Consider the following 15,987-nt stretch of genomic DNA (forward strand, 5'->3'; position numbering starts at 1 on the left):
ATGCACAGACATTTCCCCCCACTTTTGGGGGGGGGGGGGAAGTGTCTTATGGAGCAAAAAATACGGTAATTCATGTTTTAAGGACAAATTATACATCTCTGAACATCATAAGATGGGATGGAGCAAAATTACAAAAAAGCAGATATTTTTAAGGCAATACTAATATTAATTACAGATATGCATAATACCACTGCCATCTTTGTTAGCCTATCCCTTTCTGGAGAAGATATTAGGAGTGTGAGTTTAGATTTATTTTTTTAATTTATTTTTAATTTTTATATACCGATGTTCCTGTATAGAATACATATCGCACCGGTTTACAGAGAACTGAACTGTCGCCCCAGGGCGGATACATTGAAACAATGGTTGAAACGGAAACTTACAGAGAACCCAGTGGAATGCAATTCAAAACATGATTAGCAAAAAGAAGTACTCTCGGGGATATGATGGTTCCACAAAGATTTATTTAGCATTTTGAAAGACCACAATGCATTTACAAGGGAAATGTAGATTAAATTTTGCTCCCCTAGTTACCACCTCTTTTCTCATGCTCAGAAATGTTTTCCTTCTCTCCTGGGTTATTTTTACAATATCTGGGAAGACTCTCACTACCTGATCATGAAATTGTTGAGATGAATTTTGAAAAAAAAGTCTGAGTACTGAGTCTCTTTCAGATATGGAAGTAAAAGTTACCAACAGAGTTGCCTTGGATTCAATAGGCATTTCCAATGATTTTTCCAAAATGTCAGTTAATTTTAAGGTGAAACCACTTCATTTCCCTGTAACTCATTTTCCTTCCAATCCTTCGGTGAAGGTATGAAGTAAATCTTCGATATATCGGGAATAGCAGACTCTGGAAATTTCAAGGCATTTATCAAATAACTTTTAAACAGTTCCTTAGGCAGTATCAATCAGGACTTAGGGAAGTTCAAGAACCTTAAATTAGGTCTCCTCATCGCATTTTCCAATGCCTCCATTTTATTTGTATGTAAAGGTTCCGACTTAATTAAATTAGCCTGGACTTCTTTGAGTGCTTTTATTTCATGCTCCAATTCTTTCATAGATGTTTCCATAGATGTTCTATTTTCAAGGCTCTGGGTTTTATTGACATTCTCTTTCAACATCAGCGTTAGTGTTAATAGATTTATCCATAACTAGTAACAGTTTCCATATTTCTTCTAAAGTTATTTTTTTCGGTATATCCATCTTATAAATCTCACTAGTACCCAAAACTTCTGCTCCTACCTCCAGGAGATCTCTCCCGCCAGCGTCTGGATTCCTTCCCTTCTGATCCTTGTTTCTACGGCCCACGGAGCCCTGCATCGGGCTCTCCGAATCGTTCCGCATTTTGCTGGCGATTCTCTGGGCAACCGAGGTCAGTGGAGTGGCTGGTATAGCTGTTTTCCCCAGAAATTCCTCCATTCTTTTGGGAGGTCCATACGGCAGGCTAGGAGTTCTAGGTGCTCCAGGGCTGAGGGATGTTTCTTCGACTAGGGCGATCAGCATCTGCCTCTCGTCGGATCCGCCAGTGGCCCCTCCCTCTGGTCTCATGACAGCGAGCCTCGCAAATACCTCCTCAATCCGCAGTTGCCTTCCATCAGATGTTGGAGTCAAGGTAAAAATTTCATGACCCATGCTTTTCTTTTAGTATGAGGCATGTTATGAAGAAAAATAATTTCCAAACAAATAGGAAATAAAATTTGCTCCAAGCTTTTCTTATCACGGAGCTGAGGAGTTTGCGAGGACTTATGCAGCGACCATCTTGACTCCTTATCCAAACCTTTTTTAAACCCAGTTATACTAACTGTTGTAACCACATCCTCTGGCAATGAATTCCAGAGCTTAACTATGCACTAAGTGAAAAATAATTTTCTTTGATTAATTTTAAATGAGCTACTTGCCAACTTCATGGAGTGCTCCCTAGTCCTTTTATTATCTGAGAGAGTAAATAACCGATTTACATTAACTTTTTCAAGTACTTTTATGATTTTATAGACCTCTATCATATCTCTTCTCCAAACTGAACAACCCTAACTTTCTTAGCCTTATCTCATAGGACAGCCATTCCATGTCGCTTATCATTTTGATCGCCCTTCTTTGCACTTTCTCCAGTGCATATGTACCTTTTTTGAGATCCAGCGACCAGAATTGCACACAATATTCAAGATGCGGTCTCACCATGGAGTGATAGAGGCATTATGACATCCATCATTTTGTTTGCCATTCCCTTCTTAATTCCTAAAGTTCTGTTTGCTTTTTTGATTGCCACAGCACACTTCGCCGAAGATTTCAATGTATTATCCACTATGACGCCTAGATCTCTTTCCTCTGTGGTAACTCCTAAGATAGAACCTAACATTGTGTAACTACAGCAAGGGTTATTTTTCCCTATATGCATCACTTTGCACTTGTCCAACTTCATCTGCCATTTAGAAGCCCAATCTTCCGGATCACAAGGTCCTCCTGCAATTCATTAGAATCCGCTTGAGATTAAACTACTCTGTATAAGTTTGTGTCATCCGCAGTTGACACTCTCACCCTAAAAAATAAGTTAAAAGGCTGATTATTTATTTAACTTAAATTCAGAAATTCCCTAAACTTTATCAAGAGTTTAATCATTCCCTGTAAGTCACTACCAGATATATAGTGAATACACTAATACATTTAAAGGACCCTAATTGTATGCAGTCCTACTCTCAAAGCAACCTAAAACTTAACTAGGAACTGAACACATTTAAGATGAAAGCAGCAGTCCAGCAGCAAGAGGGGGGCCTCTCAGTCTTCTGCATCATGCGTTACCTGTATGATTTTTTTAACCCACCAGTGAGAAATTGTACGAGTGCATTTGATGCAAAGAGTTCCTATCTCTCAGAAAACAAGTCTGATCTCTAGAAGCTAGAGTGCAGACCTGGAGGAGATTTAGGCAGACAGAGTTATATAGATGAGACCTTCAGGGACATCGTAGCTAAGTCCAATCTGGAAGCCCTGGTGCGTCCTTGGAGGAGGAAAGTCTAATGATTGGAGAGCATCAACCTGGTGCTCTAGCAAGGACCTGCTCTCTAGGTGGTGCATTCTCCTCTCGAACTGAGAATGTTTCCCACAGGGCTACTGCCCAGCAGGGAAGGGTTAGGTTGACAATCATAGTTGGTGATTCGATTATTAGGAATGTTCACAACTGGGTGACTGGTAGATGTGAGGATCACCTGGTATCATGCCTACATTGTGTGAATTTGGCGGACCTCATGTGTCACCTAGACAGGATTTTAGACAGTGTTGGGGAGGAGCCGGCTGTTGTGGTACATGTGGGCACCAACGATATAAAAAAATGCGGGGGAGAGGTTCTGGAAGCTAAATTTAAACTCTTAAGTAGAAAGCTGAAATTCAGAACCTCCAGGGTAATGTTCTCTGAAATGCTCCCTGTTCCACGCGCAGGTCCCCTGAGGCAGGCAGAGCTCCAGAGTCTCAATGCGTGACTGAGACGATGGTGCAAGGTAGAGGGATTGAGTTTTGTAAGGAACTGGGGAGCCTTTTGGGGAAGAGGGACCCTTTTCCAAAGGGATGGGCTCTACCTTAACCAGGGTGGAACCAAACTGCTGGCGCTAACCTTTAAAAAGGAGGTATGTTATTATTTTATTTTTTTATTTAAGGGATTTTTATATACCGAGGCACGTTTGGAACATCACCTCGGTTTACAATGGAACATAATGCAGCCACAGGCTTTACATAAAACGCATATGAATATAGAATACATACAATAAGTATGAATATAAACTATATATATGGAATTAGTGATTAAGCAAAAATGAATATAATCTATTCATATGCAGTGGTTAAACATAAATACTAGGATTGGTGTGCATACAGGTCCAATACAACAGAATAGAATAAACTTTAGTGATTAAACAGCTTCTGGAGGGAGGGAGGAACTCCATAACATCAGGGAGGTACAGTCAAAACTGTTACAGGGGAAAGGAGATATTGATAGGGGCTAGGTATCTTGTGGGATGAAGAATTGTAGGAAATCGTCTGAGGGAGGGGGAAGTTAGGCGTTAGTCAAGAGTATGCTTGTTTGAAAAGCCAGGTTTTAAGGTTTTGCTTGAATTTCTTGGGGCATGATTCCTGGCGTAGACTAGGTGGCATTTTGTTCCATACGGTTGTTCCTGCAATGATAAAAGAGCATTGTCTGGTGGTCACAAGTTTGGTTAGTTTGGGTGAGGGTGTATGAAGTTTTGCTTGATGTTGCGTTCTGGTAGGTCTGTTTGGCTTGCGGAAGGTGAATTTCTCCGGGAACCATTGTATATTGTGGTTATGTATGGGTTTGTGTATGAGTGTGAGAGATTTATATATTATACTGGAAGTGACTGGTAGCCAGTGAAGGAACTGGAGAACGGGTGTGATGTGTTCGTGGCGGTGTGAGTTGGAGAATATGCGGGCAGTATGCGGGCAGCGGCGTTTTGCAACAGCTGCAGGGGCTGTATTGCATTTTTTGGGAGACCAAGGAGGATAGCGTTGCAATAGTTGAGTTTGGACAGGATAGTGGCTTGTAGTACTATGCGAAAGTCATAGGGGTGTAGGAGGGGTTTGATTCTTTTTAGGGTGTGAAGTTTAAAGAAGCAGTTTTTGATGGTGGAGATGAATTTTCTTAGATTGAGGTGGTTATCAATCATTAGAGATGTGAATCAGAACCGGAATTGGTTCCGATTCCGGTTCAGAATCACATCGTTAATTTTTTTTTGTGCGGCCCGATCGCGGTTTTGTTTATCAGCTGTGCCCGAGCCAATAAACAAAAAAACCGACCTGACCCTTTAAAATTGATCCCTTAGCTTCCCCCCCCCCCCCCCCAAAAAAAACTTTTTACAAGTACCTGGTGGTCCAGTGGGAGTTCCGGGAGCGATCTCCCGCTCTCGGGCCGTCGGCTGCCACTAATCAAAATGGCGCTGATGGCCCTTTGCCCCTACCATGTGACAGGGTATCCGTGCCATTGGCCGGCCCCTGTCGCATGGTAGGAGCACTGGATGGCCCGCACCATTTTTAAAGATGGCGCCGGCCGTCCATTACTCGGGGTGGGTTTAGGGATTGTTTTGGTGTGCCGTTTTTCCCGCCCTCCCCCAAAACGATAAGAGAACCCCATGAACAATTTTGTGGGGTTTTCCTATCTGTTTCGGGGAGCCCCCGATTTCTGACTATTTTGAAAATATCGTACGATATTTTTAATCGTCAGAAGCACGATTCACATCCCTATCAATCATTACTCCAAGGCTGCGGACATGTTGGGATGTGGTGGGAGGAGGGGATTGAGTGTGTGGTGTTGAGGTGTGGGAGGAGATGTTGCGGGGAGATATAATGAGGAGCTCAGTTTTAGTGGTGTTAAGAGCCAGGAAGTTGTCTGAGTGTAGTTTGTTTGTCAAAGAGTGCAGAAGTTTTTAAGGCATTCAGAATTGAATCATTGATGGGAATGAGGATCTGCACATCGTCTGCGTAGATGAAATGGGGGAGGCCCAGTTTAGAAAGGAGTTGACATAGTGGGAGGAGGTAAATGTTGAATAGTGTGGAGGAAAGTGAGGAGCCTTGTGGCACTCCTTGTAATAGTCTGATCGGTTTAGATTCACAGTGTCCGATTTTTACACTGTAGTGCCTTTCATTAAGGTATGATTGGAACCAAAGGAGGGGGGGGGGGGGGGGGTACCAGAGATGCCAATTTCTTTAAGGCGCTTTAGGAGGGTGTTATGATTGACAGTGTCAAATGCAGCAGAGATATCTAAAAGGGCAAGTATATAGGATTGACCCTTGTCTAGTGCTTTGAGTATGTATTCAGAAAGGGAGATGAGGGTTTCGGTGCTGTGATGTCTGCGAAATCCAAATTGAGATGGGTAAGAGGATATGATGATCATCAAGGTAGTCAGTAAGCTGCTGATTGATGATTTTCTCCAGAATTTTGGAAAGGAAAGGGAAGATAGAGACCGGGCGATAGTTGGCTGGCTCCGAGGGATTGAGGTCAGATTTTTTGAGGATAGGATTTATGATGGCCTGTTGAAGTTGTGTTGGAACCAAGCCTAGGGAAATGGATTTGTTGAGAATGTTTGCAATGGGTTTTGCTATTATGTTAGGGATAGAGAGGAGTGTCTTAGTTGGGATAGTGTCGGAGGGATGTGTAGTAGGTTTGATTTTTTTGAGTGTGGATTCAATTTCTAAAATGGATGTATATTCGAAGGAAGTCAGTGTGGCCTTAGTGTTAGCAATTTGCGAGTCTTTGGGCAAGGGCGAGTTGTATGTGGAGGTAGCGTGGGGGGTGTTGATAGAAGTGAGTGGGTTGGTGGTTACGGGTGGGGTAGTGAAGTGTGACATGGTTTCAATTTTATTGTGGAAGAATAAGGCCAGCTTTTCGCATTTGGATTGGTCGTCTTTGTCAGGAAGTGTGTTTAGGGGAGGGGTGATCAGGTTGGAGACATACTGAAAGAGGGCTCGTGGGTTGTATTGGAACTGGTGAATTCTTATGGCGTAAAAGTCTTTTTTGGCTTTGCCAGTTGCCTTACGATAGGTGTGGAGTAAGGTTCGAAACTTCAATTGTATGGCAGGGAGTTGTTTTCTACGCCAGCTTTTTTCAAGTTTACGGAGTTCAGTTTTCATTGTTCTGAGTTCTGGAGTGTACCATGGTTTCTTTTTGTTTTTGTCAGAGTTGATTTCTTTAGTTTGTGTGGGGCATAATTTGTCTGCCACTGTGTTGGTGAGTTGAAACCATGATGCAATGGCAGTGTTGGCATCAGTGAGGTCTAACTTGGGGAGTTCTTCTGAGAGAGCTTCGATAAGGTCTTCAGTTTTACAAGGTTTTCGGAAGTTGAAGGTTTTCTTGGTAGGCGTAGTGGGTGGGGAGCTTCTTAGAGTGCAGCTGGTATCAACGCGGAAGTGGTCGGACCAGGGGATGGGAGTACAACGAGGTGGGTCGTGTTGGATGAGGGAGTTAGTGAAGATAAGGACAAGTGTGTGCCCTGCTTTTTATGTGTGGGACTGGTGATAATCTGTTTGAAGCCAAGAGCGTTCAGGGAGGCCAGAATAGATTCACAGGCGGGGGATGGGGGGCTGCGGTCGACGTGGAAGTTGAAATCTCCAAGAATAATGGCTGGGGAGGAGATGTTTAGATGTTTGGAGACGTATTCAGTAAGGGGAGAGGGGTCATTTTCCAGGATGCCAGGGGGTGCATATATTAAGCAGATTTGGAGGGATGGTGATTTAAAAAGACCTATTTCCAGTTTGGGGGGGGGGGGGTGTGTGATTGGTTGTAGGGTGAGGTTGAATTTCTTCTTAGCTGCCAGGAGAATTCCACCTCCCTTTTTTTTTTTTTTTTTTTTGCGTCTTGGAATAGAGAAAATTTTGTATGAATCAGTTGGGAGTTGGTTTACTAGTACTGAGTCTGTGTCCTTTAGCCATGACTCTGTGATAGCACAGATGTCAGGACTTTTGTCAGAGAGGATGTCGTATAGTAAAGTGGCCTTTTTTAGGCTAGATTGCAGGTTTAGTAGGACTATGGTGAATGTGGCAAGTCCAATGAGTTGTGTGAGCGGTGAGGCCATGATGTTGATTAGTGCTTTGTGGTGTTGGGTGTATTGAGAATGCAGTGTTATTTTGTGTGTGGTATTCATATGTTTGAGGGTGGGGATGGGTTGGGGGATCATACTGCGAGGGGTGCAATCTCTCAATGTGATTTTCGAGGATGAGGGGTGCGCAGGTAGCTGAAGGGAGGAGAGTGTCACTGTGGGGTGTGACTAGGGGACAATAGGAGGAGGAGAGGGAGCGGATCAGTTGGTTTTCTTGCAGGACTTTCAGGTGTCAGGTGTATAGAGGTCAGGGGGAAGATATTTTTATTTATTAGATTGGGAGGAGTATGGTGGCATATCTGTCCGAGACACCGATTTCACTGAGTATGGTTTTCAAGGTTGAGGGTCTTGGATGAGTTGCTGAGTGCAGTTTTGTCTCTGATCCAAGTGGTATTCCCGTGCCAAATGCAGAGAGCTGGGAGCGAGTTGGCTATGTGGAGCGGAGCAGAGTTGAGTTCGTCGATCAGTGGTAGTAAGTTGCTGTTCGAGTTTTAAATATTGAGCAAGGTATTGATAGCAAGAGTAGGTCCAGAGTAGGTCTGTTTGGTGCTGCTTTGCCCGGACTGCACGGAAGGAACGCACGAAGGGGTGCACTAAGGGGTGTACCCCTTAGGTCGTGCTCCTTCGTGCACGCGATGCCCGGCGCGCAGTGCCACAGGTAGGTGCCCAAATTTAAAGGGGCTTACCCGCCGTCCTTTAGTGCTACAAACGTGGATTTACTTAATGTCCCCCTTCCAGTCATTAATTCATATTTGATCATATTATGATCATTATTGTCAAGTGGCACCAGTAGATGTGGTGTATTTGGATTTTCAGAAGGTGTTCAACAAAGTCCTGCATGAGAGGCTTCTAAGAAAACTAAAAAGTCATGGGTTAGGAGGCGATGTCCTTTTGTGGATTGCAAGTTGGTTAAAAGACAGGAAACGGAGAGTAGGATTAAATGGTCTGTTTTTACAGTGGAAAAAGGTAACAGTTGAGTGTCTCAGGGATCTCTGCTTGGACTGGTGCTTTTTAATATATTTATAAATGATCTGGAAAGGGGTATGACGAGTAAGGTGATCAAAATTGCGGATGACTAAATTATTCAAAGTAGTTAAATCTCAAGCGGATTGTGAAAAATTGCAGGAGGAACTTGTGAGACTGGAAGATTGGGCTTCAAAATGGCAGATGAAATTTAACGGGGACAAGTGCAAAGTGATGCATATAGGTAAAAATAACCCTTGCTGTAGTTACATGATATTAGATTCTATTTTAGGAGTTACCACCCAGGAAAGAGATCATAGTGGATAATGTATTGAAATTGTTGGCTCAGTGTGCTGTGGCAACCGAAAAAGCAAACAGATTGTCAGGAATTAAGAGGAGAATGGCAAATAAAAGGATGTATGTCATAATGCCTCTATATCTCTCCATGGTGAGACCGTATCTTGAATACTGTGAGCAATTCTGGTCACCACATCTCAAAAAAGATATAGTTGCACTGGAGAACATGCAGAGAAGGGCGACCAAAATAAGTGTCATGGAATGGCTGCCCTATGAGGTAAGGCTAAGGAAGTCAGGGCTGTTCAGTTTGGAGAAGATACGACTGAAGGGGGATATGATAGGTCTACAAAATTATGAAAGGACTTGAAAAAGTAAATGTAAATCTGTTATTTACTCTCTCAGATAATAGAAGGGCTAGGGGGCACTCCCAGAATTTAGCATGTAGCTCATTTACAACAAATGGAAGAAAATTCTTTCACTTAGTGCATAGTTAAACCCTGGAATTCATTGCCAGGATGTGGTTACAGCAGTTAGAGTAACTGGGTTTAAAAAAGTTTTGGATAAGTTCCTAGAGGATAAATCCATAAACTGCTATGATGGTAATTTAATAAGCAATAGTAGCTTGTGATTTAATGTTTGGGCACTTGCCAGGTACTTGTGACTTGGATTGGCCACTGTTGAAAACAGGATACTGGGCTTGATGGATCCTTGGTCTGACCCAGCATAGCATATCTTATGTTCTTATGTTATATCCTCTCCCTTGTCTTCTTGGGTGGGATTTGGACTGCTTTAGTAGAACTTGAGGAAAAATTATTATCAGGTAAGTAAAATTTAACCTTCCTTATTTTCCTGCTAGACCAGTCATTACATGTGGGAGTTACCATATAGCCTTGCTATATGTGAGGGACACCACCGACTTACTATCATCTGAAACGCTCTTGGACCTGCTGGCAATTCACTTGAGTCCAGCCTGTGCCTGCTGAGACAATCAGCTTATAGGCTCTTCTTCCATGCTATATGGGCTGCTGGAAGGAGATATTCTTCTGCCCACTTGGGCAGCCAGGCTGTGTTGGCCCCAGCAGGGAGGCTGCTAGTGCCTCCCTTGTTTGTTGATGTATGCTACCACTGTGGCATCATCTGAAAAAAATCCTAACTGCTTTCCTTCTTACTAGTGGGAAGAGCATATCCAAGTGAGTCTGATGCCCTTGGTCCACTTGGCCCTGGTAGTGTGAGTCTCACCCCTTCTGGCTGGCATCTGTTGTGGTCATTACCCCAAAGGGTTCTAGGGTCATCCTTTTCTGGAAGATTTTGGGGGTTGAGGCCACCCAATTAGATTTTTTACCCCTTCAGGTATATAAGCTGCTGATGGTGGTCCTGAGGGGGGAGGAGTGACTAGTGTTCAGTGTGAAAGCAGCGCCTAACGCTAGTACTTGGCCTATTAAAATGGACACACTATCTGATTATGAGATCACCCAAACCTGCCGTGCATCAAAGTGAGCTACCAGGAACTCCTGAGCCTGTAAAATTTCTAAAGTGCTGTTTAAACATGCACAGTCCAGCCTAAATACAAAAGGAGTTGGCGTATTGATTGAAAGGTCTAGTGTCTCCCTTGAGCAGACTTGGCACTTCTAAGCCAGATATCTAGATCCAGTGTGCCACAATGCCCTACGTATGTGGACCTGCTGCTACCACCACCTTGGTGAAGGTTCTAGGGGATGATTATAAGTGAAAGTTGTACCTGAAACTTGGTATGCTTACCTGATACAGAGAACCTTGCTAGGTTCAGATGGTGCATCCAGATGGGAATATGGGGGTGAACTTCTGCTAGGTCAAAAAGACAAGGTACTCCCTGGCCTCACCAAAGCTATCACTGACTGCATCCTCTCCATCCAGAAAAGGAGCACCATAACTTCCTTCTGCCTTGCCTTGTGGCCTCCTGCCTTTGTTGTGTGATCTTCCAGGCCCACCTATCATGCTCAGTGCCCTCTTGGGCTTTCCTGCCCTACCTTGCAGCCTTTAGGCCTTCTAAGTTTGCCTAGCCTACCTTGTATCCTGTTTGGGCTTTCTTGTTACTGTTGCCTGTACTTTCCTTGTCTGTTCAGATACCATTTCCCACCCAGGCCTTGCTGTCAACACCAGCATGGTCTCCAGCTCCTAGCCTGTATCATGTTCCAGCCCTGCCTATATCTAGTTCCTTTCTGCCTTCAGTACCAGCCCAGCCTACAGCCCTACCTGTATCTAGCTCCTGCCTGCCCTTAGTATCAGCCTTGCCTCCAGTCCTTCCGGTATCCAGCTTGCCAGCCTGTGCCTGAACCCAGCACCAACATGATGTTCTCCAGAAAGCAAGTCCTACTGGCCCTCAGAAGCCCAAGGGCTCAATCTGCAGGGAAGGTGCTGGCTAAGCAGAAGACAATCTCCAGGCCTGTGCTGCTTCTGTGGGGGTATTCCCTGACTCTAGCCAGCCAGACCATGACAATTAGTTTTAAAATCCCTGAAGGACTGGCATTGTGGTGGTATTTTGTTTCAGAGACTTCACACCCAGTTGTCTCTTGCTTACCTTCAAACCAATGGTCCCCCGTCCCCCCCCCCACCATGGTGAATGGAAATAGTTCTTGGCATTGTGGGGGAGCAGGGGCTCTCCTTTTGAGTCATCAAAGACCTTCCTCAAAGTATATAATTTCTGGGGGCCCATGCGTCTGCAAGACATATCCTAGAATGGCAGGGGTTTTCTGGCTGAGAGTCTTACCTCTTTGTTCCTGCAGACTGTCTCTTTTGAACACACCTGTCTCTTATTGAAGAATATTTCCTGGAAATATCTCTCCTGGCCCCTTCAGTTGGAGAAAGTCGGGGCAAATGCAAGTTTTCTTTAGTTACTATTCCATTCTGCAAATCAAATAGATTACTGGACTTACTTTGGAAGGCCTTCTTAGGGTGAGGTAGTTTCCAAAACTTCTTTGGCAAGATGTATTAAGCAAATGATTGCTTCTGTTAGTTTCCTAAAGGAGCATCCAGGTTCTGGAGGTCCTTAGGAATCATTATACTTGGGCTCAGGTTTTCTATTTCGGTGGAGGTTACAACACTCACTCTAGAGGAGTTAACAGGGCAACCAGGTGGTGTTTGTTGCATTCCTTTACAAAACACTGCAGAGTAGAGCTATAGATTAGAAAAAGATGCAGCCCTTGGGACAGGCTTTCTCAAACTGGTCCAGGCTTCCTAACACCTGAAGTCATATAAGCTTGGGGACATCCCACTTATCCAGGACCGTCAGAGCCTGCACTGTTTTCCTAGCAAGGAGCCATTATTTGACAGAAGTTTCTATTTCTCCTTAAGAAGTATGCTTGAAGCTGCCTTCATCTCCAAAATGTTTTTCCCTCCTGTGGTGCTGTTTGGCATGTGCAGAGTGCTGTAGAGATACAAGGGGGATGGTCCTTAGTGGAGCTTGAATTCTGAGTGGGGAAAATATTTGGGTAGGTAAAAGTTGTCCTTGTGTATGCCTCCTACATATTTAAGAGAGTTTGCTATTCTAATAATAGGGCCATTAGTATTTGCCCATTGCTTTGACATAAGGATACTGGCTTTGCCAGTGCTACACCAGCCTATATACCAAGTGATGATGTCACTGAAAAAGGTGTCCTCTCTCTCTCTCCATTTGATAAGTGGAAAGAGCCCAGTTGTCTAAACTGGTGTAGCAAGACTATAAGCGAGTAAGTTAACAGGTAAGACCAAATTTCTCTATTTCAGATGTCATTGATGGTTTGAGTGCTTCAGCCTGTTTACTTATATAACAGATATGATGCTAGTAGGAAGAGTCAAACTGTCAAATATTAGCATATTGCACTGTAGCACTATAAAATCTGTGTTCTTTTAGAAATAAGAGGGACTTTCAACCTGTGTATCTGAATCCATGATTCATTTTAAGAAGAACTGAGTCACTCGGCACTTGAGTAAGCCTTGGATCATGAATTTAGCAACCAGTAGGTTTCTGATTGAGAAATCAGTTCATATTTTTCTCCCATCACAATGAATCTGCAATAGTCAATCCTTATTTTCTTATAGGAATGTAGAGCTACAGATTTAAAAATGTGTTGAGATGGGAAAATGTGGTCTTGGTTATTTGTATTAATTTTTGTTATGATAGTATCTGTGAGTTGCTCAGAGCTGTAGTTATTGGACAGCATAAAAATATTTTAAATATTCAAGAATTCTCCAGAGTGCAGAATGACATTAGGGAGCATTGCATTCTGCTTCACCTTATACTATATTAGATCCTTAAACTGAAGGATTGTGAGTGTATTGATAGCCCAATATATCCTATGTTTTATTAACTTGAAAGTAATAGAAACACTGTAAGACTTGTAAGACAGAAAAATAACCACGTTGTATGTTCTGTTTTTATGGTATAGCATCCCGATGAGAAGAGACTGGAGGGGCTCTCTAAGCAGTTGGACTGGGATGTCCGCAGTATTCAGCGATGGTTTCGACAGAGACGGAACCAAGAAAAACCCAGTACTCTAACACGATTCTGTGAGAGCATGTAAGGACCAAAATTCCATTCCTTTCTGTAATGACTTTTTTTTTTTTGGGGGGTGGGGAGGTCCAGCTTTTTATAGGGTTTCAAAATTCTTCTTACTGCTCCCCAAAATAGGAAAATTTTATTTAGTCGAGAAATGCAGAAGTCTTACACTTTGGAAAAAATGTTCCAAATGGCAGAGTAAAACCATGCAGAACCTTGAAGCAGTGTGAATGTTTAAAGCGATAAAGGGATAAATGAAAATGCGATAGCCAAATATCACTCTTGACTGATCAGGACATGCTTGGATCTTTGAAAGACAGTTGTCTTAAAAATAATTTCAGACCCATGCAATCTTTGATATTCAAATACTGTTATGCTAAATTTAGCAGGGATCCAATGATGTTAAAAACTAATTGTTGTCAGACAAAGCTATTATCATATACAGCTGCTTGTATTTCAAAATACAAGTCATATTTCCATTCCAATGGACTTTTCATACTGGACATTGCTAGCAGATTGCTTGCAGTGTTTGAAATTAAGATTAAATGATACAGTATGTCAAGTGAAAAAAAATTTAAAAGTTGGAGGGAGGAGGGGTAAATTTATAGCAAATTATAATTCCAAGCTAGATATCAGATTGACATAAGATGCATTTTATTTAACAGAATATCCTGTTATCCTGGGGCAAAATGTTAGTGTAGTAAATATTAAGTGCATTTTCAATCCATATTGCCATATAGCATAGAAGTTATTAACAGTTACAAATATATGGCAAGGTCAGATATACTAAGGCTTTTTTTTTTCCCTATTCTGTGTCTATGGGATAAAAATATTTTAGTAAATCAGGTCCATAGTTTAAAAGAAAAAATCCAAGCTAGAATCTTTTTCATAATTTACAAATTGTTTGCCAAGCATTCTTTGGATGTTTAAATTTCCTGTAATCTTTTTCTATTAGCTTTTTGGGGTGTCCGTTTTCTGCCGTTACGCTTAGGCTTTTGAGGACTGTGTACACAGAAGACATTAGGATTCTTCAGCAAAAAGCACTTATACCAACTAGCTCTGAACTCAAAGGGCAATTTTAAAAGCCATTTAACCAGGTAAATTAACTTTCGAAATTGTTCTCTTCTTCCTGGCTAAAAGTATGCACAAGCTTCCATGGGGTGTGTGCTTTTAGCCGAGAAGAGGGGAGGTGGAAGAGGGCGTATTAGACTATCAGCAAATTCTACTATCAGATTTTCAAATCTACCTGTGGTGTTTAGTATGTAAATTTTGCCCACCCTAAAAGCAAGTGCAAAGTTTCTACAGACTTTGTAGGCCAGTGGTCATTATTTTTTAAGCTGGGACCACTTTGGATCCAGTGGGGCCGGAGCAGAGCCAGGTTGAAAAGGTCTCTTCCCCCCCGTCTCTTCCCCCCCCCCCCCCCACCCAATGTTGTGACCAATCGGGTACAGGAGGGTTTCTCCTCCAATGTCGCAATTGACCGGGGGGCCCCCCACACAAACCTCCCATTGGCCATTGCTGCCTCCTCTATTCCTCCCTCCTTCCCTTCCTGCGGCTTTTCAGCCAGCACGATTCATAGACTTGTGTGTGCAACTTCTACCGCTGCTGCTGTGCTTTACCCTCTCCATTGCTCCTCCTGTCCCACTCCTTAGTTTCTACCTCCCTTCCCTTGCCTCTTCTCAAATTACACTGGCCCTGGCCTCCCTTCCCAACAGCTGAGACACTGAAAAAATGTTCTTACAGGCCGCAGTTCTGTGCCTCCATTCATTCCTTTGTGGTGCTCTTTCTGCTTCTGGCTACGATAGGATCAACCTTCTCCCCCACAGCTGTGCTGTTCCTGCTGCTGGCTATGCCATGCTCCACTGGCATCAGAAGGAGGCCTTCCTATTCCCATTACTGACCGCTTCCACTGCGCTGGTTTAGTGCGCCGCAGGGCCAGGTCAGGAGGAAAGTTGAGACAGGTCTTCACATGTCCAACTGTTTGCCTTTCCTGCTCCTCTCTGGCTCACTGCAGGGCCACTTTAGTCAAGGGGTGTGGTGCTCTTTGTTGTCACAGTTTTCTTCTTCTCCACTACAGCTAGCCGCTGGAGCAGAGGCAGGGCTTTTCTTGCCATCGTGGTCTCTTGCTGCCTTCTGTTCCTTTCCAGCTGTGCCAGGGAGTAGAGAGACCTTCAATTGTGGATGGAGTATATGTAGGGTGGTTTTTTCCCCCCGCAGTGACAGTAGACCAATTGGGGGCCACCCTAGGAGTCCATGGGAGCCTCCACTGGCCCCCAGGCCTTACCTTGTAAGCAGTTTACAAAGAAAGTCTGTTTTCATTTTTTAATTACCAACAAGGTGTGTGGATAAAAAGTACCTAAAGACTTTGCAACTACATGGGCCATTTGAAAACTGCCCTTCTGTTAATTCACATTTATATTATGTTTGCTAGAATAGTTTGTTTAATGTTCTAAAATTATAAAGAATTGTGAAATTACCTTACATGTAGTTAGAATGTGCTTTATCTTGTTTGAGTGTAAGTTACTATGTCATAGATAATGTGCTATTCTGTTGGTTGGCTAACACTGAAATATATCTTAGTGTATGTATTTATCACTTTTTAAATTTATTTGTTAGTCTTTA

At 43.1% G+C, this 15,987-nt stretch overlaps 1 protein-coding gene across 2 annotated transcripts in view; it reads left to right on the forward strand.

Annotated features, from left to right (window-relative positions):
- CERS6 (ceramide synthase 6) overlaps window positions 1-15,987 on the forward strand; it is a 373,746-nt gene that overhangs the window by 116,196 nt on the left and 241,563 nt on the right. For both annotated transcript variants that reach the window (XM_029605674.1, XM_029605675.1), the window contains exon 3: window positions 13,256-13,386. In XM_029605674.1, the coding sequence (XP_029461534.1) occupies window positions 13,256-13,386 (131 nt within the window). The remainder of the gene's footprint in view (window positions 1-13,255; window positions 13,387-15,987) is intronic.

The sequence above is a fragment of the Rhinatrema bivittatum genome, chromosome 6 (genome assembly GCF_901001135.1).
Source record: "Rhinatrema bivittatum chromosome 6, aRhiBiv1.1, whole genome shotgun sequence".
In the NCBI taxonomy this organism is placed as follows: domain Eukaryota; kingdom Metazoa; phylum Chordata; class Amphibia; order Gymnophiona; family Rhinatrematidae; genus Rhinatrema; species Rhinatrema bivittatum.